Source organism: Musa acuminata, chromosome BXJ2-6 (assembly GCF_036884655.1).
Source record: "Musa acuminata AAA Group cultivar baxijiao chromosome BXJ2-6, Cavendish_Baxijiao_AAA, whole genome shotgun sequence".
NCBI classification, from domain to species: domain Eukaryota; kingdom Viridiplantae; phylum Streptophyta; class Magnoliopsida; order Zingiberales; family Musaceae; genus Musa; species Musa acuminata.
The window spans coordinates 36271026-36297500 of record NC_088343.1 but is presented as its reverse complement, the minus strand read 5'-3'; the positions used below and the strand labels follow the sequence as shown (position 1 = coordinate 36297500).

At 36.0% G+C, this 26475-nt stretch overlaps 4 protein-coding genes across 6 annotated transcripts; all 4 read left to right on the top strand.

The window, feature by feature from the left end:
* The first annotated feature begins 2038 nt into the window (after positions 1-2038).
* LOC135613615 (uncharacterized) lies at positions 2039-3074 on the top strand. Of its 2 annotated transcripts, none has more exons than XM_065110642.1 (3): positions 2039-2367; positions 2442-2641; positions 2760-3074. In XM_065110642.1, the coding sequence occupies exons 1-3, from the start codon at positions 2097-2099 to the stop codon at positions 2883-2885; spliced, it is 597 nt and encodes a 198-aa protein (XP_064966714.1). In that variant the 5' UTR covers positions 2039-2096; the 3' UTR covers positions 2886-3074. The 2 variants fall into 2 exon arrangements, with proteins under 2 accessions (XP_064966714.1, XP_064966713.1); XM_065110641.1 differs by having other exon boundaries at positions 2754-3074.
* A 3400-nt stretch (positions 3075-6474) lies between these two features.
* LOC135615378 (cysteine-rich and transmembrane domain-containing protein WIH2-like) lies at positions 6475-8156 on the top strand. The gene is made up of 3 exons (XM_065113794.1): positions 6475-6633; positions 6751-6943; positions 7893-8156. Exons 1-3 carry the CDS (start codon positions 6585-6587, stop codon positions 7936-7938), a joined length of 288 nt encoding a protein of 95 aa, XP_064969866.1. The 5' UTR covers positions 6475-6584; the 3' UTR covers positions 7939-8156.
* Positions 8157-16579: 8423 nt separating this feature from the next.
* On the top strand, positions 16580-20110 carry LOC135615377 (small ribosomal subunit protein eS1-like). 2 transcript variants are annotated; one of them, XM_065113791.1, is made up of 7 exons: positions 16580-16662; positions 16763-16810; positions 16892-16997; positions 19018-19155; positions 19223-19408; positions 19503-19703; positions 19829-20110. In XM_065113791.1, exons 1-7 carry the CDS (start codon positions 16652-16654, stop codon positions 19919-19921), a joined length of 783 nt encoding a protein of 260 aa, XP_064969863.1. In that variant the 5' UTR covers positions 16580-16651; the 3' UTR covers positions 19922-20110. The 2 variants fall into 2 exon arrangements, with proteins under 2 accessions (XP_064969863.1, XP_064969864.1); XM_065113792.1 differs by having other exon boundaries at positions 16622-16681.
* A 1577-nt stretch (positions 20111-21687) lies between these two features.
* Positions 21688-23140, top strand: LOC103989766 (BTB/POZ and TAZ domain-containing protein 4-like). Its single transcript, XM_009408715.2, has 5 exons — positions 21688-21918; positions 22004-22137; positions 22204-22510; positions 22590-22903; positions 22984-23140. Exons 1-5 carry the CDS (start codon positions 21688-21690, stop codon positions 23138-23140), a joined length of 1143 nt encoding a protein of 380 aa, XP_009406990.2.
* Positions 23141-26475: the final 3335 nt, after the last annotated feature.

Below are 26475 nucleotides of genomic sequence, written 5' to 3'. Positions count from 1 at the left end.
ACATGGAGTGGAAATATAGGATTTAGCTTCTATAAAGAATTGAGATTTTTTTTATATGTTATATAACATTTTGGAGCAAAAAATAATCTTACTCTCATAAGTTATATCTATTAGGATCAAGTCGGCACTAAAAGAAGATGGATGAATTAGTGTTTTCATAAAAATTATATCGATTTAAAAATCTCGTTCGATAAAATTGTATCAAAAAAATATTTAAACTTAAAACATTTACAAAAATTATAATAAGCAAATAAAATAGTTGTAAAATAAATAAACAAACAGAAACATACCAATTTTATAGTGAAAATATAGGATTTAGCTTCTACCAAAAATTGAGATTTTTTTAGCTTTGCAAGATTCTTAAAACATGGAGTGGAAATATAGGATTTAACTTTGTGGGAATCTTAAAACATGGAGTGAAAATATTAATCCCTAATGTAAATATTAATCCTTATTCATAAAAAATTTAAATTTAATTAGGATTCATCCAAGTAATTTGAATATAATTGAAACTCCGTAAAATATTTATCAAACCCTATCAGATACCAATTTCCTAACTCAATAATTATTTATGATTTAAATATAATTAAGATTCCTAAAAATACTTACGAAATCCTAACATATACCAATTTCCTCACTCGATAATTATTTATCTAACACGGCAAACAGATTTATGAATGAAATTGGCATCCCTTAAAAGAGAAAGATCATCATGAATTCTATTCTATAGAGATGTAGACATGTCATGAACATAATTGACGTATTCATGGTGATCGCATGTGGTGTAGTCTTGGTATTTATATGTACATATCTTATAATTCGATGAATCATATTGTAATTACTCCGAGATAATACATGTCGATTTCTTGAACAGAAATATGTAATTAAATGCTAGAATGTGCATATAAGACTGCAAAATGTTGTGTTAGTGTCTCGTCCTTGTCCCCAAATGATTTGACTGATCTTACGAAACTATAGCCATCTGTTATTTTTGAACATTTTATTCACGAGAATTGTAGCATATGAGAGAGAAAGAGATAATTAATGGCGTATTTGTTCTTGTATGAGACTTGTTGTTGAGTTCAAACTTATGTTTGATTAGCCACATGAGAAATCCGATCAATTATATTAAACCCCAAGGATATTATTTATTATTTTAATAGAATATTTATACCACAGAAATTTCCAAGTAATAATCTCCATGAGATTGAGGAATCTTTTTTTTGTTTTTTATACTTAAATATATATTATTTATTATTTGATTATAAATCCAACTTATGATGATACTGTTAACAGTTTCTATGTGGGAAGATTGGCGTATTCACTGTAGACTTCTTATATTCTTTTTTTTATTTTCATAAAATGGCCTTTTTCCCTTTTATTTTTGGTACTTGAATATTTCTTATTATTTTTTAATTATGAATAATAATAATACTACTTTATTATACCTGCAGCATAATTTCTTATTTATTTTAATATTTCTTCATAGGATTTCTTATTTCATAAATACAGCTGGAAGGTACATTAAGTCCGTCCGTCCTTTTGCAAGTTTTCACAGGAAGAAGAAAACGAATCAAGTCAATCATGTCGTCGTCCTCAGACTTCACTCTCTCGTCACTCTCCACCTTCTTCTGCTTGTGTTCCTCTACCTCATTTGCAGCTCAGGCGTTCATAGCCTAAATAAATGCCTCAACTAAACTTGTTATTCACCATGAGTTGCCACAACGTGCCTCACATCGTATACATCCTGGAATCCTAATCAATGCCTCATTAAATGTTGGAATTTGAGCTGCTGCTTTGCCCCAAACTCGTGATGCGTGGTGCTCCTGCTGAGGACGGGAACGGCTGATGAGCTGCTGCTGCTGCTGCTTCCTGTGTTGCGTTACGTGGAAGGCTTGCATGGGTCATCCCCGGTGTCGAAGCATATACGTGCAGTGATCCACCACTGATCACCTGAGTGCGACCCAAGACCAAGTCTTTCCTTCATATATATTAAGTCGCCATACTGTTCGACACTTGTCCAAGCACTACATAACACGCACAGAGAATTAACCCACCAGAGAGAGAGAGAGAGAGAGAGAGAGAGAGAGAGAGAGATGGGGAATTGCCAAGCGGCGGAGGCGACGACGGTGGTGATCCAACACCCGGGAGGAAGGGTGGAGAGGGCGTACTGGTCCTTGAGCGCGAGCCAAGTCATGGCTTCCAACCCCGGCCACTACGTCGCCGCGGTTATCGTGGTCACCGCTCCCCCCTACGCCACCTCCGCCACCGCCCGCGGTGGCGACGCTCCCCTGAAGCACCTTAAGCTGCTTCGCCCCGACGATACTCTCCACATCGGCCGCGTCTACCGCCTCGTCAGCTTCGAAGGCAAGTCGCTAAAGTCCTACTTCCCTTTCCTCCGTTTCCTTGCTCTTGGTTGTGAGCGTCGGAGGCGTGTGCAGAGGTGGTGAGGGAGTTCGCGTCGAAGAAGCACGTGAAGTTGGGCCGTCTGCTTGTCAAACAGAATGAAAAGCACCGGCCCAGATGCGAAAGAGGCGGCGACGGGGGCGCCTCCATTGCCATCGCTGCCTCGGGCCAGCCAGGTAGTGGTCGTGGTGGTGACGGTGGCATTGAACTCGAGTCGGAGACTCCACCGGCGACGGTATGTGGATTTCTGCAGTATCTTCTTGTTGTAATTCATCTACAGCGATCGACCGGATACATATGAAAGGAATTAAGTCTTATATATTCCTCGATGTTCTCGTTTGTCATAGGAACAGGAAGCGGAGGCACTTGTGGACGCCGAGTTGCAGGATGCGGCTGTCGGGAGCACCAAAGCAAAGATAGCACGCCATGGGCAGTGGAAGCCAACCTTGCAGAGCATTGCCGAGGTCGCAATTAGCTGAAGTACTCATCCTCGCACATCAATCCTAGCTCTAAGTCCGAGTAAGTATATACACAAATAGTTTCTGTTTTCGATTGATGATGATGATCATCGCGAGGTATTGGGTGTGGAAGAAGAACATGTGATCTATTTTCTAGTATTGTCCGCAAACCAAAAAAAAAAAAGCAAGTCAAGTGGCGTTGGCATTAAATGATATGACAGAATAGGTTCATCAGAGTTTGGCCAGCAGAGAAGGATGGGTGAGGGATGTCTCCGTCACTGCAGCAGCACCTTTATGCTTGTCATTTTCCTGGAATGGGAGGTGGAAAGGTCGTGGTCCATCTCCCCTGGTTGAAGTGAAAGGGAAAGAGCTCATGGCCTGCTCCGAAAAGGAAGAGGCATTTAACTCGAACACCTGACACTGAGATAGATGCCTTGATTTTGACCATGAGAGCTCCTTTCTTCCAGCTGTGTCTGTATGCGTTGACGTCGTCGGTATAAACGCTCCAGGATGCAGTTTTTGGAGGAAAACCTTCGAGGGAAATTTATTATTTATTTTTTTGAAATTAAATGGGCGAATTCTCGAAAAAGAAATTATATTTTTTTAAAAAAGTTAATTTTCGAGAAAAAGGTATCGGTCTTTCTTAAACCTTTTTTTTTAATCTTTTTTATATGGACTAATTCATAAGTTAAATCGATCTAGTTATAATATTTTTAGTATTTTCAACAATACTAAGAAATCATTGCAACTTTGTGTTTTTACACTATTTTATATTTTTTGATATTATTAAAAAATATTATAACATAGTGCAAAATACTAGAATGCAGTATTTTTTTTTTTTATATTGTGTCATGGTGTCTTTTTGGTATTGATGAAAATATTACAACATAATATATAAATATTTAACTTGATCTGCACATCGTATGATCAGCACATAGGAAAATAAAGGGAAAATCAAGTGCATTTTAGGTACTAAGAAAATATTATTAAATAATTTTAAAAATAATTAAAAAAAAGAACTTTTGAAAATACCGTGGAGGTATCTTTTCTATATCTTCTTAATGGAATTCTCATTTTTGTCATGATTTTAAGAATATTCACCATCAGAGTAGTGCGGATTATACCTTATGGATCAATCCATAAACTAAATCAGTTTAATTTCTAAATTACAACATATTTGAGTAGGCTTATAATATTTTAAAAAGCATTATAAGCCGGATAAAAAAATAATGTAATTGACATAGAAATCTATCTATTTACTTATTTTATTCATAAAACAATAAAGATATCTATTTGAAACCTCATTTTGGTATATGAGCTGCTTCTATTGAATTTTGAGTTTATTTGTCTCGATTATATCAATAGAGTTCCTTATTACATGTGGTTTTAACTAATAGAATTAAAAAAAAATTAAAATTAATAAATATTTTAAAATTTGTAGAATAAGTGCCCCAATAGAATAAGGAATCCTAATGGAAAAAAAGATGTCATAGAGGAAGAAATCTCTAGTAATTAAGTAATTAAGGTTTGGGTCTTTTATAAATTTTTAAAATAACTTTAGATTTTGATGAGAGGAGAGAAAGATGTGAGGAATATTTTTGGTGCTTTTGAGTTTCTCCCTAAGCTATCTAGAGAGATTGAGAGAAAAAGGTATAAATTCTTCGACGGTTCATATGAAAAATGTATAAAAAAATTTATGCTTGAGTGGAGATAACTAAGATCTTGTAATTAATTTTACATAGTAAAGAATTTGATTTGTAGGGATTTATGAATCATGTTAGAGTAGGTAAAAAAATTTATGTTTGAGCGTGGATAACTTAGTCTTATTATTGATTTTACATGATGAAAATTTTAATTTTTTAATAAATATAAAAATTTATCATAATCTTATATTAATTTTTTAAATTATGCTTTTGATTGATCTCAGATTTTGTTTTTAATTTATTTTTTCTTCCTCCGCTACAAAAACAAACGGAGATATTAGAGCCTGTGAATAATAAAAAAATAAATACATTAACTATTTTATATCTTATTTATTTAAATAAAGATAAGGGGATTCAATGGATCAATGATGATGGTCTTTGGATTCTTCTCATGGACAAATACTAGCATGTAACCAATTAATAATAACCTTTTCAGTAAGGCCAATTGGCTCAATTATACTTTAAGGAGGTAATTACTCCTCCTATTGGGTGACAAGACTTACCTACCATCAAAGGGACCCACCCATCACTGAGAAACCTACAAGCAAAAGAGGACTTCCATTCGAGTTTCCCATGCTGGAAAGGTATCACCTACACTGAAATAAACCCCCAACAACAGACACTGTCCTATATCAATGTTTGGAAGTAGCTGCCATCTTCTACTGACCTCCAACAGCTAGTAGTGATTCTGCATTATAATTTGAGCTGCTCCATCCAAATGGACATGCATAGGTCTAGCAAACCAGACCTGAACCCAACAGGCCAACCCAACCCAATAAATATACTAGTGACCTCTGCACTGGGTCTAGCCAGATTTCAGTTGTCTAAAATCTTGACTGAAAATATTTTTATGTGTGAGATAAAAGAAAGATGAATTATTAGGAATATAAATCTAGAGCCTAAGTATTTGATAAATTATTAGGAATATAAATGAATAAAATCATATATTTATCTATTTGCCTAAGCTTTTAAATGGATCAACATAAATCATTAACATAATTTGATATTGTGGTAGAATATAAATGGGTAAATCCTATCTTATTCCTTATTAATGATAAATATGATAATGTACTGAATAATGATATTATTTATTACGATAGAGTTTGATGAGATAATTGATTTATTAATTTAATTCACTTAATTTAGCTTTCAAGATATCAAGTAAACAAACCAACCGAATACCATTTATTCATCATGTTGTCTGTCATACTAAATTATAGAAAACGCTCATATTTATCTCATAAAAAATATATAAATTATTTTTGAGACTAACGAATTCGTTCCTATCACAAGCACACATGCATCACATGGACGTGACAAAGTTAAAATAACATAATTATCTATAAATTTTGAATTGCATTTGAATGTATTTTGGTTTTTTTAGACACTTTATTAAAGTTTTAATTTTGAAGAAATGGACTGTTGGCTCATTTTATTAACTTTGATTTCAGTAATTGCAGTTTGAAGAAAAGGAAAAACATATTTGCAACGAATTTTTCTTGTTTCGAATTGTGCCGGTATGGATAGTGACAAAACGTGGCCCCACCCAACAACCCCAACGTGGCTCCAACCGCCCGTCCCCACTTGGAACGCGTCTACCGTCCACCCATCTGTTATGACTTTGACTTGGAGGGTCCCGATCGTCGCATCTCGATCCAATCATCGCGCCCCAGCCGTCCATTACTGTTTGATCATCATTCCTCTTGCGCCTGACCTCCGAGTCACATTCAAAAACGCCGAGGCCGAAGCTTCCGTGCTTATCGTTAGCTATTAATTTCCCTATTTACCCCTTTAATTTAAATTAGTATACGTATTTTCATAAAGCGAAAAAAGGAAAAACTTAGTTATCTAAATCTTAAAGGGATGTCAACATATAAAATGGTAAACAGGTCATATTAAATTTCTATAGGGGTAGATATGTAAAAGCGTCATTGATATAGTACACCATCCCTCCTCCCTCGGAGCGAAAAATCTTCCTCTCTCGCGGCCGCCGATTCGGAAAGAACGAGCGAGGAGGATGAGCTACTACAACCAGCAGCCACCCGTCGGCGTCCCTCCTCCCCAAGGTATCTTCCATCTTGAATCTGATGCACGATCTCGGGTTGAGGTGGAGAATTGCTCCTGATGATGATGGTGATGTTGATCTTTTTCATTGTTTGGGTCGGATTGTTGATGGTGATCAGGTTATCCGCCAGAGGGGTACGCCAAGGACGCCTATCCGCCGCCCGGGTACCCGCAGCAGGGCTACCCGCCCGCAGGCTACCCACCGCAGGGGTATCCGCCGGCGGGGTATCCGCAGCAGGGATACCCTCCGCCCTACGCTCAGCAGCCGCCGCCCCGGCAGCAGAGCAGCGGCCCTTCCTTCGTCGAAGGATGGTAATGAAACCTGAACCTTCTCTCCCTCCCTACCAACCTTCTTCTGTCCTTGTACCCTTTTCCCATCTCTCCCTGGTCGGATCTGGCGTGTTGGTCCAACTTGGAGGCGCCGGGTGACGGGATCCGCGGCCCGTGGTGCCGGATCCGCCTCGTCGCGGCCGTGCCCGGTCGTCGGTGCACGATATCGTGTCCTGGGTTATCGTGCGCAGCTGGGCGTTGCGACCTGTAAACGACGTGCCAACCACGTTCGCGCCTATGACGTGCTAAAGACGTTTACTTTCCCATATTTGCAGTTATCATTCATTGTTACCTGATTCTTGCACATATATGTATGAATACTCATTCACTGTTACCAATCAGGACATACGGATTCGAAACACTTAATCCTTGCTAATTAAGAATATTTGAGATGATATTTACTTGTTTGAGAAGTTATTTAGGCGTTCAATTTCTTGCTATAATTAAATTAGGAACTTATGTCATGATATTTACTTCTTAAGTATCAAAAGTTTCTACCTCTATTTTACATTTCTTTTCTTTGTTATCATCACTCTTCCAAGGGAGAAAACGTTTCTGCTAATTAATTTGTGGTGTCCCAGATTGCAAAGAAGCAATATTGTTGTGATGCTAAGACAAATATACGAAGTTTTATTTTCACAGGTGATTATCTAGGTTTATGCTGTCATGATCAGTCACACGTAATGATTGATCTCTAGTAGATAACTGGTGGAGAAATTCTAATTTCTGGCATCCGGTTTAGACATTCATGGAGATTGGTGGTGAACCAATTCGATGCAAATGCAAAAATATTTTAGCGGGCACTGGGTCAAATATCTTCTGAGAACAAAATCTGCATTTTATATTAGAGAGTCATATCTGATAACAAGCAGCTTTGAGCTGCTTTCTGTGATAAATGTTTATTTGTGTTACTCTTTTTCTGGTTTTGCAGCTTGGCTGCTCTTTGCTGCTGCTGCCTTCTGGATGCTTGCTTCTGAGAGGGAATCAGAAGAAAAAGGAAGGATATAATCACCATATGGTCTGATTTAAGGCGAGAGTGGTGGTTCCATCAACTAGTTTCCATGTAAACAGTGATTTCTCCCTTCTTTTACCTTTGTTGTAAGAAACCTCGAATTTAGTGTGCCTTCCTGGTTTTGCATTTGAATTTCCATACCTGCTATTTAATAAAAGATGAATGTATCCTTTATTGGTGTTCTGTTTGCTAGTATCTCTACAGTTGGTATTAATTTGATCTGTAATAGTAGTGGAAGCTCAATGGACATTGAGCTGCTTGCAGGTGTCAGTAATAGCAAAGATGCCCTGAAATTGGAATAGAACATTAATTCTGATTGCTCATTGGGCCTAAATCTTTTGCTGACTATCTAGTGTTGAATTGTTTGACTCGAAGTTTGAATTGCAGATTTTCCAGGAGATTTCATACCTGAGCCTATGAGCTAATGACGCCCTTAAAATCCAGCATTGTGATTATAATCTTATTTTGAAGATAGGCAATTCTGATGAAGAGTAGATGAACAGGTAATGACTGAGGGAGGATATGGTGGGTTCTAAATTGGTTAAAGAACAGTTTTCTGTCAATGTTTCCAAACTGCTCCGAATTAGGTTTCATCTGGCGGCACAAGAAGAAAAAATAGACTTGGAGTCAACGTCAAGAAAAGAAAGGGTTGACCGAGTTGACTTGCTTGCATTAGGTTCAAGTTAACCAGGCCTTTTTTCATGTGATTGAGTTGATATATACTGTTGTCTAATTTCATGCTTCGCTTGCTATTTAGGTGTTTCTCTTTTGCCTGTGATTTACATACATACAATGAGGTGCAAATTGGAGAGTTGAACATGAGATAGAGAGGGTTGACTGACTGGTGGGGTGGTGGAAAACTATGGACGATGGATCAATTTATATCGACATCCCTGGTTTATGTTGATTGGGATTTGGTTTGATTAATGTAAGCAAAAGGACTAGCACGTCCAATGGCTAAGGCTAGAAGTTACACAACATTTTTATATGTACGATTCCACATATTAGATGGGACTTACTTGTCATTCAATTGTACGTGCTTGTTGATCCCAAAAAGACTATATGCCATCATGGAATGATTAATCATATCAATATTTCTATCCAATGGAAAGGCCAAAAGTAATATATTACATCAGTGCATGGTTACACAAGATAAGAAAAAAAAAAGAGAGTCTATTGATCATGCGTCCGATTAACTTAATTCATGATGATAATTTAAATCCTTAGGAGGACATACCTAAGGATTTAGTTTATGACTTCTTGGTTTGTAATTTTTTGGAGGACATAGATGGAACCTAACCTAATTCCAATTAGATTTGTCAGTCAACTTTGCTACGGGCTTTCCTAGGGAGGCTTCTTGGTAAACTAGTCAACTTGGTTGTTGGAAGGGGAGGCCACATCTAAAGCCAACCTTGTTGTACAAGTTTGACCAAATCAGAAGAATCCAAGCCAAACCCCTGCAATGCTTTATGATTATTCTGACCATTCCATCCAACAAACATGCTTTTTTGCTAAAACAAAATCATATTTATTATCACTATTTTAAAAAATCTATTGATAACTTCCTAAATTGTCACTATTACACAAAATCACAGCGATGGCAATATATATATAAAATAATAATAAGTAATTCCTATGATAGATATATATTGCTTAATAGTATTCGTTACAAATAAAACTATTGCCGATGTTGGTCCTGACTTGTGGAAAACAAGTTGGGAAAAGGTTTCTTCTCTTTGTTGGATTGAAAATTACTGTTCCATTATTCTACTAATTCTACGTGATTAATTGTGTCTAATGGTATAAGTAAATTATTTGATCTCTAAGGGTTTTTAAATCTAAAGTTCAAATATTCTTTTATTGGAAATGGCAAATCCTAACACATTGAGTGTTTCAAGAAATTGAGTTTGCAAATTGCAAAACCAGGTGCTCCTTACTTACATAATTGATTATATCTAACAGAGGTAGAATAGTTGATAGATAAGCAGATTATTTGATAAGGTTAAACCCTGTGCCACTCTTTCAATTGATTTAATTTTGTCCACTACTTGAAGATTATAAAAGAAGGGTTACGTATTGCAATTTTTTAATACAGTGATATCCTTCTTTGTTTTCACAGCTGAAACAAAACAAATTTAGATTCCCCTGTTTCCTCATATACCCAATCAAACACCTTTACAAGATTTATACAAGAAGTTAATACTGATGTAGGAGTGAGTGATTTTAAGTACGGTGATTGAAAAAAAAAAAAAAGTGATGTGACAAAAGTGAGTATTACTTAAAGATCGATGTCTGTCCATCGTAGCACTTTTTTCTGAAATTTATGTATCAGCAAAGTTAGATTCTTCATGACACCATACCAAATATCTATGTTATTGTTCGGTGGAAAAGATCATGAGTTAATTATCCAATATGTTCTCGATTTACTATCAAATGATCAAGTGTAGAGGGAATTTTGAAACTAGAGATACTTAGATGAAAGAAAAGGAATGATCCCGTTATCATTATTATGTGCTAGAAAATATCGACTCTATCAATTTATAGTAAGGGGATAAGTTCTCCTCATTGAAGATATTACTGATGCCTATATCTTTAAGTAGCTCAAGAATATAGTTATCTTCATTAACCCTCTATAGTGTCTTATAATGATCTATGCTCCTAGTATATAATCTTTTTTATGACCTTAGTGGGATATCTCTTAGGTCAAATCTTTATCATTACTTACTCTTTCTTACGGAAAGATTTATACCTACAATATATATCTTCTGCTTACTTCTATAATAAATTATTTAAAATAATTTTTCATCTAATCTCATTATATAACTCATGAATATGTTAGGCAAAAGATTCGGTAGTATCTAAGGGATGAAAGTGAATGACAAAAGAGATAAGATTGATATGTTTTCTCAGTTGATAGCTAATATTAAAATTGATGAGACTATTAAATATAAACTCGACTATAGGTATATTCTAGTTAGCTATGTGACCTATCAAATATCAAAATTATCAATGACCTATTGGCTAAGCATAGAATGATACATCGAGGAGAACCTATGTTTAGCCTCTAATAATTTTCACAATGTCTTTTAAAATTAGCTGACAAAATATATATCTTTATCAAATAATAAAATTGGAAAGACCGTGCGTATGAGAGGAATAAGAGATCTTAGAGTAAGGGATAAAATATATTATTTTTGAAAATCAATCAATAACAACAAAAATGGAATCAGCGATAATGTGAGAGATGCCTAAAACAAAATCCATATTTATATCTTTCCAAGGTGGGTGCTGGTAATAGGGTGTTTATGTCTTTGTTGCTTTCTAGTCTTGGCTATTTGATAGGTGTGACAATATCTAATAATCTTAGCTATATCCGGTTAAGTCAGAAAAATCAATCTTCTATAAGTACAATAATGTGATCCCTATGGTATCTAATTGTACCTTTGATATGCAACTCCCAAATTAGAAAGCTCTTAGTTGAGGTCTTGGGAATACACAACATATTTTCATAAAATATATACTCATTATATAGTATATAATATAGGTCACCAATAAATATATGAGATAATAGTGTATACGGTTTCATGGTAGTCTACATAAGCATCCTTCAATTTATCAAATCCAATCACCTACCTTAAAGGTGTACAAAAATATGTTAACTCTTCTTAACATATTAGCTATCTTTTTTTTTTTTTTTGACTTTGTATTTGATAACAAATATAAATTGCTGCATATACTTAACCTATTTAGCATATTTAGGGCTATATTTTTTTTAGACACGAACGTAAGATAGAGTTTAGTGATAATTGTAGAAGACAAACTCATGATATAGAAGATAGTATCTCTAATACCTAAGGGCTTGTACAATTACATTTAATTCTTTGTCATAAGTATAGCATCTTTTTTTACCTTCATTTAGTATTTCATTGAAAAAAGTTATGAGATATCTTTCTTCACTCAAAGTCCTATCAATATTAATCTCATCACACATTATCTCAAACATTTTAGAGAAATCAAGTAGTCTAAGTACTTGGGCTTCGATCATTTTAATCTTAATATCCTGAAAAGTTTTGCTAGCAATTTTGATTTGTATAAACACATTTTTCGTAACACAATATGTGATAAAAGCCATGATAGTGCTAAAATTATTGATGAATGTATGATAAATAGTCGCTAAGTCATGGAAGTTATGAACTTTAGTGCTTATGGTAGGTTCAGGCCAATCTCAAATAACTTTTATCTTTTTTGGTCAATTATAAGTCATTCAATAGATATTATAAATCTAAACAAGACAATATTATCGATAAGAAATGAACATTTCTTGATATTCAAGTAGAGAATTTTTTTTAAAATAACTTCTAATGTCTATATAAGGTGTCCTATATACTATCAATAAGAAATTTCCAAGATAAGGTCATAAAACTTGGGTGAGTCATGACTCTCATAAATATGAATAGGGCATGGTGAGGTTAAACAACGTAACTAGCCACTTGTAGAGGCCATCCTTAGGTTTGAAGGTAGTTTTTCACTCGTTAAATTCTAATTTGATAGTAATCAATCACTCTCAAGATTAATATTAGTAAATCACTTAGGATCAATCAGAAGGTTTAATATATCATTCAACTTGGGGATGAACCAATACTTAATAGTGATTTTATTAATGGCTCTATAACCAATGAACATGTGCTAGCTGCCATCCTTATTCAAAGTTAGAAGGCCAAATTAGTACGAGGACTAGTGCTTTCTAATATGAACCCCTTGTGAAGTTGTTCAATAACCTGTCTCTTAAGCACTGCATTCTTAGTAGGATTCAACCAATAGTGAAGCAAATTAGGCAAAAAAATTTTAGAAACTCAATGAATGACATATCACACATTAGAGAGAACTCATTAGTAATTTCTTAAGGGTTATGTCAAAAAAAATTTTAAAATTTTTTTGGACATCAATGAGTAGTTTGGTCTAAGATTCAAAGAGAACCTCTCTAGCTACTAAGGTAAAAGTAATTTGTGAGTCTTTTAGCTTAATAAATAAAGGGCCAAGCCTAAAAATATGCAAATATTTATATGTTATCCTCTTAAAGGTACCAACTCTAATCTCCTTAAGGGGTGAGAAAACCAATTTGATATTCTTCTCATTGTGCTTAAAGTACTAGGTATTAGCTTTATTATAATGTGTGACATTCATATCATATAACTAACACCTATCAAGTAATACATAAAATATATCTATTGAAAGCATATCATACGAAACATGGTTCTTATATATAATTAAACTAATAGAAACTAAACATTTCTTGATAACATGTATGCTAATTTTATTTATTCAAGCTATATTTAATATTATGGATATGGTTCATATTTGAATCTAAATTTGATTATAGCAATCTGAGACACTACATTAAGATTGCTTCCTCCATCTATAATAATCATACAATTATGAACAGTGTATATGTGAAAGATGCTGATGCGATATAAATTTTCAAAAGTCTTAGGTAGAGCTAAGACAAATTTTCAAAAGATGCTGATGCTGACCATTACAATGTATAGTGTGTTGGGTGGCATTAGCAAAATTATTCTTTTCATCATCATAATATTACTTTGTATAGTCATTTATAAGTTTATTTTTATTTAGGTATAAGTTTATATGTGGACACTCTCGGATATAGTGACCATACTTATAATATTTAATACACTATGGTTTATCTCGAGTATTTCTAATAATAATTGACGTACTTTTGTTATCTTACTTAGGTAGGACAACACTAAGCTATGTGGGAGTATGTAGGAGTGCATACAAGTGAGTTTACGAGCCTTCAAGTTGTATTTCTAATTATATTTTTAATATATTGTTTAGCTTCAAGAGCTCTTTGGAATACACTCTCCTAGGAGTCTAGGTCAAAGTAGGATATTTTATGTTGAATATCTCATCACAAATTAGTAATAAATCTAGCTATTGTAAAAATGGGTTCTTCATGAATGTCACACCGGACCACGAGCTTATTAAAATAACTAATGTAGTTAGAAACTATAAGAATTAGCGTATGATACTTAATTGTTATAGGAGTTGGTTTCTAAGTTAGGGAGATACATATTTTTCCCTAAGCTTAAACTTTATCCTATCCCATCAATCTATGGGAACCATGTCAAGGCACTCTAGGTGGCACTTTGTACTAATCCAATACAGTTTAGTCAGATTAGTTAGTATCAAGCAAACAAATCTAACTTTACAATTCTATGGTCTCAAACACTAATTAAAATTTTGGTCCATTACCACTAACTAATTCAAGAATACTCGAGGATCAAGATTCCCATCAAAATAAGTTAGGTTTAACTAAATCCTATAGGTAATATCATTCTCATCATTTTGGAACATAGGTCTTAGTGATTTCATCAGTGTCTTAAATTAAATTATTCATTCTCTCAATCTATCTCACTATTATAAGGTATATATAAAGGAGCTTCACGAACTGGTGTAGCATATTCCCTAGGTCATCTAGGTTGTAGTAGATTTATATAGGCATAAAAGTTAGGTTATTATCAGGATGATCCCTTCATCTAGGTGACGATTGAGTGACTTTAAGAGTGGTTAAGTGCTCTTTGAATTTTGATAGTTTTCCTTATAACAAACTAGATGGACTTTCATAGCCTCAAGTTTAATATTGATTTAATCCAACACTTGTATAACCTGACTTAAATCTATCCTAGGTTATCCCAGATTTATAGGCTCATTGGATGGTAAGCGATTCTACTATAGGTAGTTATATAATAAGAATATGTGCAATTTGGGCCATCAAGATAGAATTGAGATTTTAGGGTGTTTGGAGCGGTTATATGTGGTATTTTTGCCTAAAATTTTAGAGTTTATTTTGGACTCAAAGTATTATAAGTGAGTTAAATTTGGGTTTATTTGGAGGTGTCTAAGTATTGAAAATAAATAGAACAATATTAATAATGAAAGTTAAAAATTACTGAAAGTAAATGATGATACAAAAAAATAAAATAAGTCGTATAAAAAGTAAAAAATGATTTGACCAAGGCCGTAGAGGGTGAGTGATGATAAAAAAAATAAAGGACGTAATGAGAAATGATGTAGTCAATGAGCTTGAAAAAGACAAGTGGTAGCAACAAAGATATTAACTCATCCTCCTAACCATGATTTTATTAACTTTTAATTAGTTTGATTAATGATTTAATAAATCTATAAGCAAGCAAAAAATAAGAGGAGTTAGAAGTTAGGTGAAAAAGTTAAAAGGTGAAGTATACAAAGAGCTAATCCTAAATAAGATGCAATCAAGGGATTGGATTAATATAATAATAAAAAAATAATCCTCTTGGCTTTGAGCAGTGAAACAACGATCAAGCACATGATAGAAAAGGTGATGTGTAAGGTGGTAGTTGTCGATGGGGGATATGTTTGATGTCCATTAGTGATTAATGTTATTGCTTATTTTAGTGGTGGTGTTGCTGCTATAATAGTGATGATATTGTTATGATGGTTGAAGATGAAAGAGAAGGGTGGTGAGGAGGAGGAAAAAGAAAAGAATAGATAGGTAAAGCCTCTCACTCTTGAGAACTTTCTTTACTTAGACATTCCACCTAAGGATCTTGGCTATTACAGTATGAAATGTGAGATTTATAATATTTTTATAAAGATGAATTTCCATTGGATGAATGTAACATGCCTCCTAGTAAAAGAGTGGTGGGTAGGATAAGAACAAGTGTGTACCTTTACATGAATACCATATAACCCTTTTTAAAGAAAGATGATTAGAGATCATGAAAACTTGTCTCTATATGTATTTTAAGATTTATATCTGATATCTCCTTTGATAATATCATATAAGCTCAATCCCAAAGCCTAATAAAATCCGTCTCATCCTCAAATCTTATTATAGTCTAATAAAAAATTATATATATATATATATATATTTATTTATTTATAATGAACTCTTAATGAATATTTAGACCTAAATGACTCTGATATAACAATCCCTTTTCATATCCTCTTAGATCATCATATAACTCTTACAAAAACTGTAAATCACAAGAAAAGAATAAAATATTAAAATAAAGTGTACGATGAAATGGTAAAAATTATTACTTTTTTGGCCTAATCAGTATGATATGTGAGGTTTAGATATTAAACATCGTTGGACCAAAAGGCTAATGGGCTTTACGAGCCCAATTAATAGGGGGCCGTCAAATTAAACGGACCGTCAAATTAAACTATGTCATTAAATGGGTACAGAAAGGCAATCTATTAAATGCTTTAAAATCTTTAAATATTGATCGTCCGATTAACAAGCTTCAAATCCAAATGTCACAATCATACAAGATTATAAATATAAATATATATATATATATATCCCTCTAAAGATAATGATTTTTATATTTTTTAATTTTAAATTCCACATATATATATTAAAAAACCTAAAATATAAGAATATTGTGGGTATAAAGGTCTTTTAAATTAATATATAATCTAGATTTCGATTATCTTATTATTGGAGAAACATATTAAGCTATATTAAGATCTACAAAGACAAATAAGCTATTTCGAAACTGTACGAGGATAAATATGTAAAAAGTGACATCGATAAAGCCTTTATAGGGCAGGAGCCTCTTTATCGTCCTTCGTCGGCGCCGAAACGCTTTGGAGGTGGAGGATCTGCCGCAGACATGGCGGTCGGGTTGGGATTTCTTCTATCTGTCCGTCTCTTGATCTTCTTTCTACCCTTTCGCTTCCTTTTTCTCATCTACTCTTCTTTCCCCCTCTCTCCTTTGCTTCAGGAAGAACAAGAGGATCTCCAAGGGGAAGAAGGGAGGCAAGAAGAAGGCGTGAGTTCTGGCCCCATCCATCCTTTCTTCTCTCTCTTGCTGTATCTGACGCTTTCTCGTGCTCCGGTTGACGTTTTTTAGGGTTGATCCTTTCGCGAAGAAGGATTGGTACGACATCAAGGCTCCTTCAGTCTTCAACGTGAGGAACATTGGCAAGACCCTTGTTTCAAGGACACAGGGCACCAAGGTGTGTTATCGCTATCGTTGTTGTTTCTGGTTCTGCTTATGTGTCTCGTCGAGAAGCATTCGGTGTTTTTTTTATGGTCAAAATGAGATCTTTATGTGTCGATTGTTGAAATTGTTTTACATTTTGGATTATAAGATAATATTTCTGAAATGTATGAGCCCTTGGAGAAAGTTTTGCTTTGTCAGAGAGCAAAATTTTGCGGGATATGGGTTTCTAGTTAACTATCAGACTCAGGTGGGAGTGAGATTGCGTTGAATGGGTGCAATTCTTGGGAGTTGAACTTTGTCCATGGATGGTGTACCATCGTCTGCTAAATTTTTTTTCAGATGTTCTTCTCTAAATATCAGTTCTTTTTTAAGCGTGCTGTTATGGGCTGATCAAGGAGTGTTGCTCTGTTCTTATCTATGGAGGAGATCATAATCTATTGTCTACACATTAGAAAATTATTTTAAAAAAGTAGAAAAAAGATAATGAAGCCGGAGGGAAGGATAAATAATAAGGTATGTTTAAAACTGATTGATCCGGATGCTCCAGCTTCACTTTTTAATTCAGTGTGAATCCTACAGTCATGCACTTTCAAGGGGCACTTTTTTTCTCTTGATGAATTAGTCCAGATATGATCAATGTTAGATATTGCGAGAATTCCCACACCGGTAGAAACAAATGAGAGAAGGGTTGCACTTTGAGCTAATAAATAAGACACACAATGAAATAAACATGTATTGAATATGGTTGATAAACATTTGGGTTGCACTTTGAGCTAATAAATAATATACACAATGAAAATGAAATAAACATGTACTGAATATGGTTCATAGACATTTTGTTAATTAAAACGTAACTAAGTCAACTGTCTGCTTTCAGTTCAGTTGAGGTTAACTGGGTGCCCTTGGGCTTCAACATGCTTTAGCTATAATATGTGTTTGTGAAACCAAGTAAGAATCGGAAGCCCACAATGTTGCAATGGATTCATAGATACTTAAAGATTTTCACCATCACAAGAGTTTGGATAAGGCACAATGATAATGTTGAGACTTGCATTGGTCTTCGACCATGCTTCCAAGTGTTTTGTGGATGGCATACCTCACCTTCTTGGTTGTCACACCAAATTTTTAAACAAATTGTCATTCTTGGTTTTAAGATGATATGATATCTCTATGCAGAATCTAAAGATTGAACATATCATAATGGTGATACTTCAAATGAATGTAAAAGGAATAATACATATGTGGTACTTGAATTGGATTATCAACCATACATGCCTAAATGGATAACAATGGGTTAAATTTGAGGATCTTTGAGTACATTTTTAATCCATATTTTGTGTCGAATGAAATTATTTTCTATGACCATGAAGTTCCATTTTTGAAACTGGATATTTTAATTTATACAGGAGTAAGTTGTTGAATTAGTTGGCTCAACTAAGCCAACTAATTTAAATTGATTGAACCTAGGCTCTCAAAACTGAACCCAACTTTCAATTGTCTCAAGTGCATGCCTAAGTCACCCAGTGTTTGGGCTCAGGCACATGCTTGAGTCACGCCTCTTTGAAGCAACTCCTCCCAATCTATTTCGAGGCACTTAGGCCTCACCTTGCATCGCCCGAACATCTAGGTGGGCGTTGAGCGCCTATTGAAAACATTGCACTATAAGGTTTTGTCAACTAAAATGCTATTGAAGTTAAAATTAAATCATTTCTCAAACCTGAAATGATAGAGGTGAAGAGATAACCATAAAGCTTTCTTGGTATGAGCTTGTTCTTCGTAACTTCAAGCCTAAATAAAAAACAATTACACAACCCGACCATTTCGCATGTCACCTCTGATTGCCTTAAGATTTGACCTTTTTAGCTTTTCATAATATACCATCTGGCATTATTTATTTGAATTGCTTGAATTTTGTGGTTTTCATTTCTAATGGTTCATTCAGGAATATGTTTGGACATTAATGTTCTTGGTGTATGTGGTGAACTGAATTTTTTATTGCTTAAAGGTGTTGAAGATCTTTCTTGTCATCTCAGATTGCATCTGAAGGTTTGAAGCACAGAGTTTTTGAGGTTTGTTTAGCTGACCTGCAGAATGATGAGGACCAGGCACACAGAAAAATCCGGCTTCGTGCAGAGGATGTGCAAGGGAAGAATGTTTTAACTAACTTCTGGGTATGTGTCTTGCACTATTGTGCTTAACTCTTTATTTTCAACCATCTTATTTTGTTTACTTATCTAGGGCATGGACCTGACAACTGACAAGGTTAGATACGTAGTCCGAAAGTGGCAGACTTTAATTGAAGCACATGTTGACGTGAAGACGACCGACAATTACACTTTGAGGATGTTTTGTATTGGCTTCACTAAGAGACGCCCAAATCAGGTTAAACGCACGTGTTACGCCCAATCTAGTCAGATCAGACAGGTAAATTTGTTGTAAAATGCATTTGATATTTATTGTATTTATTGTGGGGGGTGGGGAGGGACAGTTTTAGTCATGCCTTCTTATGTGGTCACAGATACGCCGCAAGATGAGAGAGATTATGGTTAATCAAGCTACAACTGGTGATCTGAAGGATTTGGTACAGAAATTCATACCAGAGGTCATAGGTAAGGAAATTGAAAAAGCAACAACAAGCATTTACCCCCTGCAGAATGTTTTCATCCGCAAAGTCAAAATTCTCAAGGCTCCCAAATTCGATCTGGGGAAGCTTATGGAGGTACTCTTATCCCTTCTTTACCTTTTTCTTTTGACATGACTGGGTGAACAATGGCAATCTGTAGGTTAATCAAATGGGTTTCAGTGCCCTCTTTTTTCAGTCTCCTTGACAATTGCCATTTGCAGGTCCATGGTGACTACAAGGAGGATGTGGGTGCCAAGGTAGACAGACCGGCTGAAGATGTCCAGATGGAAGGTGAAGAAGTAACTGGGGCATAGATATCTAGTCTTTCTATTGCCAACATCCACATGAATGCAGTTGCTGCAGTTTTGTTTTTCCTGTTGCTATTGAGTTGATCAGTGACATCTTTGGCATTATTTCCGGGTTGGCTTTTCTTTTAGTGGAATGGATGAGCTCTTCACAAACACAGAAATTATTTTTTAATATTAAATGTACTTGATGATCCATTTAATTAGCTGCCATGGGTTTTTTCAATTAACTAAGATTTGAAGCTTTTTTTTTTAATTCCTCAGAATTTATTCATTTGTAAGATCCTGATAACTTTCAAGCGAAAGGAAATGTCTTACTCTACCAACTGGATTCTGCCGGAGGTTGTCTGTAAATATATTATATTTTCATGGATATCAACAATCCCCTGCTTGTCATTTCCTGCCAGAGGTTGTCTTGTGAAAAAGCCTCCAGTAATAATAAGAGAGTAAATAAATCTAAAGCTCAAGGAAACTAATTTTCAAATGATCAAAATAATATTTTAAATCAAAATAAAATAGGCAATCAAGAATTAATAATACTTTATGTACGTGGAGAAAGATTTTTGGTCGTTCCGGAACGGATTATTCATGTCTTTTTGTACTAAAGCAAATGTTTTATTGATTCTTTGACTAATTGACTTGTGGTTTCTTGAGAGTGGTTGACAAATAAATTGTTCGAGTTCCTTTTTATATTTAACTTCCACATCACATTATATATTCATTAGTTGAGTCATTTTACCATATTATGTACTTATAGATTGTAATCGAAAATGATTTGTTGTAAATTATCATGAAGTTCTCAATAAATAAATAAATAAATAAAACTTTAAGAATGATTCTAGAAATGATGATTACTCATATGGATTTCCAGTGATATTTCTATATGGATTACCCAGCACAAATTAAATTGAAAACTAATTACACTATGGATTATTAAAAAAAGGCAAAAAACCAAAATTAACTTCGAAGGGGACAAAAGGCAAATAAATATCCAATATATTAAAGAAAGTTCTAAATGGAGATTATCAATAACTACCTATAATTTAAGTTTCATTTAATATAGTAAAAAAAATTCACCGATCTAATCACTTGATAAGCAATTCTCGATTGACAAATAATCGTCCAGTCCCACAGTCCCAAAATTAGATGCGGCGAACTAGAAACATGAGGCTGTTCTTCCCACTAGATTTTGACCTGGTCTTTCTCGAATGATGGCATCAAACCTGCCACAGAATTGACCAGCTGCATGAATGGTCATCGCTGTTTTTGTTGCATGCCACCATTTCCGAAGGCTAATCCTGTAATCATCTGGGAACCACCATTACATCTCCTGAAGACGTGGAAGGGGAAGCAGACAACACATTCTTGCATGGCACAGGGTGTTTACCATCTACAACCCCTGTGCAGGGAGGCGCAATGCCGAAGATATATAGAAGCCAAGCATTAGCCAGATTCCTCGAGGTGAGATCTCTGCGCCATCTTCATCTCTGTTCAATTCCAGCAGAGCTCATTCTCGGGCCACATCCGTACATGTTCCCAAGCTCTTCGTTTGATCCTTGAACAAGTTCGTCTCTTCTCGTTTAATCTCGTTGATCAAGGAAAGGGTAGTTCTTGTCTCCCTTAACATTCCAGGTATGACATGCATTCCTCTAGCTTGTAAGATTTCCCTTTGATTTTGATGACATTTGACTCATAATTTAGAATTAGATGAGATATAACTGATGCACGATTGCGATCCCCGTGAAGGGAAGAGGAGGAGAAGAAAAAGCTTGCGCATGGCAGATCAGAGGTGGGAGATGAGCATCCATAGGTGCTGCCCGCAGCCACCGTCGGTCCTAAGTTTAGCTGCTACCAGCAACAACTGCGAGAGGCTGGCCAAGCACAGCTGCTGCATGGCTGACAACCTGACCAGGGATCTACTCCACAGGCTCTTCGCCGACGGATACCGAGCTGATGTCTGCGTCTACACCAACGACGACATCATTCTGGCCCACGCCAGCATTCTTGTACGTCCCCTTCCCCCATCTTCCCTGTCGAGAATCGAAGCACGGTGTTCTTCTGGTTGGTTCGACGTTTCTTTGTGATGAACAGGGCATGGCTTCGCCGGTGATCAAGACCATGCTGAAGCAGTCCAAGAGAAGAGGAGGGCGTCGGAGGGCGATCTCCATCCGCGGTGTTCCTCACAATGCCGTCCGCATCTTTCTTCGCTTCCTCTACACATCATGGTAACAGCTTACACACTGCGACTCGGAATCGCTGGACCCGTTGATATCTTGTGTTTGTTCTGATAGCTACGAGGAGGAAGAGATGAACGAGTTCGTGCTGCATCTGCTGGTGCTGTCGCATGCATTCGTGATCCCATCGTTGAAGATGGCGTGCGTGCAGCAGCTGGAGAGAGGCCTGCTCACCACGGAGAACGTGGTGGACGCGTTGCAGCTCGCGAGGCTCTGCGACGCGCCCCGCCTCTGCCTCCTCTGCCACCGGTTGATAGTGAAGCAGTTCAAGGAGGTGTCTGCTTCCGGGGGGTGGAAGGTGATGAGGCAGAGTGACCCCGTGCTCGAGAAGGAGCTTCTCGAGTCGGTGACCGATGACGATTCAGTAAGCTCCTTGGGCACACTTTATCCTTCTCGTTTTAGCTCTCAAGGTCGATGAACACCCACCTGGTTCCGATTACCAGAGCAAGATCGAGAGAGTGAGGAAGATAGAGGAGAGGAAGATCTACCTGCAGCTGCACGAAGCGATGGAGGCGCTGGTCCACATCTGCAGGGACGGGTGCCGCACCATCGGGCCTCACGACAAGGTTCTGAGGCAGAACGCGGCGCCCTGCAACTTCCCCGCCTGCAAAGGCCTAGAAGCGTTGGTCCGCCACTTCGCCGGCTGCAAGAACCGAGTGCTCGGTGGCTGCACCCACTGCAAGAGGATGTGGCAGCTTCTCGAGCTCCACTCGCGGCTGTGCTCGCAGGTGGACGGGTGCAAGGTCCCACTTTGCAGGTATTTGGTAACCCACTCATGGTCATCGGTCCATTCCTTTAGAGGACTCCTCCTTCCATGCTTACGGCTCGCGGTTGCAGCCATTTCAAGGAGAGGTTGAGGCAGCAGAGCAAGAAGGACGAGGTGAAGTGGAAACTGTTGGTGAGCAAAGTGCTGGAGGCGGCGGACTTCTCGCGGGCACGCGTTCACTCGTCGGTGGTGGTGGTGTGCACGCAGCCCCAGCTCACGTTTCATTGACCTGTCACGGCTCTTCTTTTGGAAGAGCACGATGAACTGTAGATCGCTGCAATATAACTTGCAGGAAGGAACGGACGCCTGGTCGAGCTGCCATGGTGAACTCACTGTGTCGTAGTTGTGACCTACTTGTATGACAAACAAGCAACATAGAACGTATAAGAAAGATAAACTAAGTTGTTACATCAGGGCTTTTTGATTTGGGTCATATAAATCATACCAGCTGCAATTACAAGCTAAATATCCTATGCTACATGGAACAATAGCTCCTTTCCTTTACTGAATACGAAAGAGAATATATATATATATATATACACACACACAGAAAACACAAAAGTTTTACTCCTTTATCTTCTTAAAAAATTTTAAATCATTTACCATGTAAACATAGCAAAAATAAAGAATAAATCTCTTAAATTAATCCAAATCTAAACAATTTCTAACATAAAACTCTACAGAAATTTATGTATTAGAGGAAACACTAGATGCATATAAATTTGAGATGATATCTACATAGAAAAAAATCCTTTATATTAAAGGATTTTTTTTTTTTTCATACCTGACAAAAAATAAATTATTTTTTCTCCTACACTTGTCTGCACCAAAGCCATAACTTGGTTTCTCAAGTAACCTGGAACCTGTTAAGAAATGTAAAATCATTTTACCAACCCTAATATCCCAATTATATTTACAATAAATAAAGAAGGCTAATATCCCAATATATAGCCTATATTATTCTGATGCATAATTTAGCTTGAATGAAAAGGAAATTTATGATAAAAATTTTCCAATATGAAAATGATTCAGGAAAACACAAAATTACATGAATAAAAATAGTTATTAATTTAGTCATGGAGAATCATTCAAAGAATCAAAAAAAGGAATTACTGAGGATTTTTTAATAAGTTAAACAATTATATTTTGTAAGACAACAATATTAAAAAAAAGTAAGAACTAGAAATCATCATAAGTTCAAGATTATATATGATCCCAAGACATAACATCATTTGAAGTTGGGTTTCCCACTAACCCTAAATTTAATGCTCTCAAAATTATCTGATTAACAGTTACAAATTCCTAGTTTTACATGTTCTGTTTGTGCAATAATATCAGAAATGGTTTTCTCATTTATTAGGATCGTTACTTTTCTGCATGAACAGTGAATTAACGTTTTTCTTGGTCGATCTTGAGTTGAGCTTTTGGGGCTCTTCTTCTTCTCATCTTTTTATTCTCTCTCAACAATCCAAGTCGACCTCACAAGACTCCAATGAGCACAAAGTTTTGTCAAGGTGACAACACTACCAACACACAGTCCATCCACGCTGAAAAGGTGACCTGAACGGAACTGCTCCTACGACAAAGGTGAGCTTGCAAACATGTCTTAATCCCTCTCCCCACTTAATATTTTGGCTTTTGCAAATCACCAGTAACCCTAAAACCAGTCTACATTATTATGCGTTGCATTTAACTCGCACCTAAATTTTTAGTTGTATGTGGGACTGTATATGCTATTTACAAGACAAATATACAAAAAAATATTTGGATGTTATTAGAAACATCTCTTCTTTTTGTTCTATTTTCTTGACTCTCTTATAGGTTGAATGATCCTTTTACTTGTCATTTTTTTTATGTTGGATTTAATTTATTTTATTGTAGATATTTTTTGTTGTAACTATTAGAAAAGAAAAAGGTAAAAATGCTTGAAAACTTTTACAACTCACCAATGTTTATTATCATATTCTTTTCCTTCTTTTTTTTTAAATGAACAAATTTGAGGTTCCAAAACCAAACATCATCCTTAGAATTTTAGGATCCATCTTTTATCTAATAATACCCATTTTTGCTACATCACCATTATAATATTCATTCCAATAAGCAGATGATATTCCAACTTGTCTTATATTGCTAAGCTTTATAGCTATTTATTGGTTGGAAAGAAATACTGTTTTTTTTCTGATCTGAATCCGAACCCTATTAATTAAGATTCTATTTTTTCTATCCAATATAAAGAATTCCCATCGTATGAATAATTAACAAAAAATCATTTTCTTGAATTAGAAAAGCAAAACTACACAAGTAAATAGAGGAAAACACAACAGAATTCACAACCTAATAACATTATTTGATGCAAGCTTGTTTGTTTGCTTACAATACCTCTCGACCATTACATACGTGGATGTTAGGCACCGCACAAACTCTATAAATGAGCCACTGCTTTCCTTTCATCTCTCAGGCCTCCTCCTCCTACTGTCCTTCCTGCTCTCGACATGGAGCCTCTCACCATACTCGCATGCACCGGCGGAGTGATCGGACAGATCGCCATCTGTGTCCTCCGCTTCAAGCCGGCCTTCAACTTCGCCCGGCGGCTTGTCGACTGCCTTCAGCACCCGCGCCCCCCACCTCCGCGCGCCGTCACCACCGAGGCCATCATGGACGCCGTCCACGAGCTGCGTGGCTCTCGGAACTAAGCTGTACCAAAGAATGAACATGCCATGCATGTTCCACGCCACAACAACTCCGAGGAACGAGTCGAAGACGATCATGTTGTGCATGCCTGTTGAGACTCCCATGCACGTCATTTGCTGCATAAGTAGTGTTGCTTTCATCTTTAAAGAAGATTAGGTTGGAGAAGGCTAATGAACCAAATGTCTGAGCTGAGAATTTACTTACTCATGGTCACCAAGAGTTTGTGACCAACAAATGTAACTGAATCAATTGATGGTGCTCTAATGTGAGTGTAGCTTCCAATCACTCTCCTCTCTCTATTGGATTTGGTCACTTTCCTAGAAAGATTAAGAAAAACCTTATAAATTTTAAATTTGATCTCCATTGGCTTCTTCATAATGATTTCAAATCATCTATTAAACGCAATTTCACTCCTCCCTGATCGAAAGTTGCAAAGTCTATCCAATAAGCTGTTTGCCCTTAATAGACAATGACATATTAAATAAATGGTAGACTAGATCAAAAGCTCTATGGATCAATGAGGAGAATAAAAGCATTAGATATTTTTAGAATATGTGCTCCCTTAGAAGATGGAAAAACTAGATTTGGCTCATCAAAACCAATGGCTCTCTTGATTGCTTAGACACTAACTCTATTCTTTCCCTCTTGGCAGACTAGTATGCTACCCTTTGCCAACTCCCTAATCTAGACTCAGAGCTCTGATTGATTATGTCTCATTTATTAGGTTTTTCTCGTTTGTTGAAATCAAACTAGCTCTTTCTTAGATGAGGGTTTGCAAGATAATATGCTGGCCTCCTTTACTAACTTTTACTCCTGACCTTTCATTTCCTAAATTTCGGGTCACATTTTGCTAGTTTTTACTGTTGGAAAGA

Bases quoted from the DNA above. Each gene is read 5' to 3' on its own strand.
- LOC103989766 (XM_009408715.2), top strand. From the start codon at position 21,688: ATGGCAGATCAGAGGTGGGAGATGAGCATCCATAGGTGCTGCCCGCAG. The intron at 22,511-22,589 runs GTAAGCTCCTTG...TCCGATTACCAG, and splicing joins CGGTGACCGATGACGATTCA to AGCAAGATCGAGAGAGTGAG. The intron at 22,904-22,983 runs GTATTTGGTAAC...TCGCGGTTGCAG, and splicing joins TGCAAGGTCCCACTTTGCAG to CCATTTCAAGGAGAGGTTGA.
- LOC135615377 (XM_065113791.1), top strand. The intron at 19,409-19,502 runs GTAAATTTGTTG...ATGTGGTCACAG, and splicing joins AATCTAGTCAGATCAGACAG to ATACGCCGCAAGATGAGAGA. The intron at 19,704-19,828 runs GTACTCTTATCC...TGCCATTTGCAG, and splicing joins ATCTGGGGAAGCTTATGGAG to GTCCATGGTGACTACAAGGA.
- LOC135615378 (XM_065113794.1), top strand. From the start codon at position 6,585: ATGAGCTACTACAACCAGCAGCCACCCGTCGGCGTCCCTCCTCCCCAA. The intron at 6,634-6,750 runs GTATCTTCCATC...GATGGTGATCAG, and splicing joins CGGCGTCCCTCCTCCCCAAG to GTTATCCGCCAGAGGGGTAC. The intron at 6,944-7,892 runs GTAATGAAACCT...CTGGTTTTGCAG, and splicing joins CCTTCCTTCGTCGAAGGATG to CTTGGCTGCTCTTTGCTGCT.
- LOC135613615 (XM_065110641.1), top strand. From the start codon at position 2,097: ATGGGGAATTGCCAAGCGGCGGAGGCGACGACGGTGGTGATCCAACAC. The intron at 2,368-2,441 runs GCAAGTCGCTAA...AGGCGTGTGCAG, and splicing joins CCGCCTCGTCAGCTTCGAAG to AGGTGGTGAGGGAGTTCGCG. The intron at 2,642-2,753 runs GTATGTGGATTT...CGTTTGTCATAG, and splicing joins CGGAGACTCCACCGGCGACG to GAACAGGAAGCGGAGGCACT.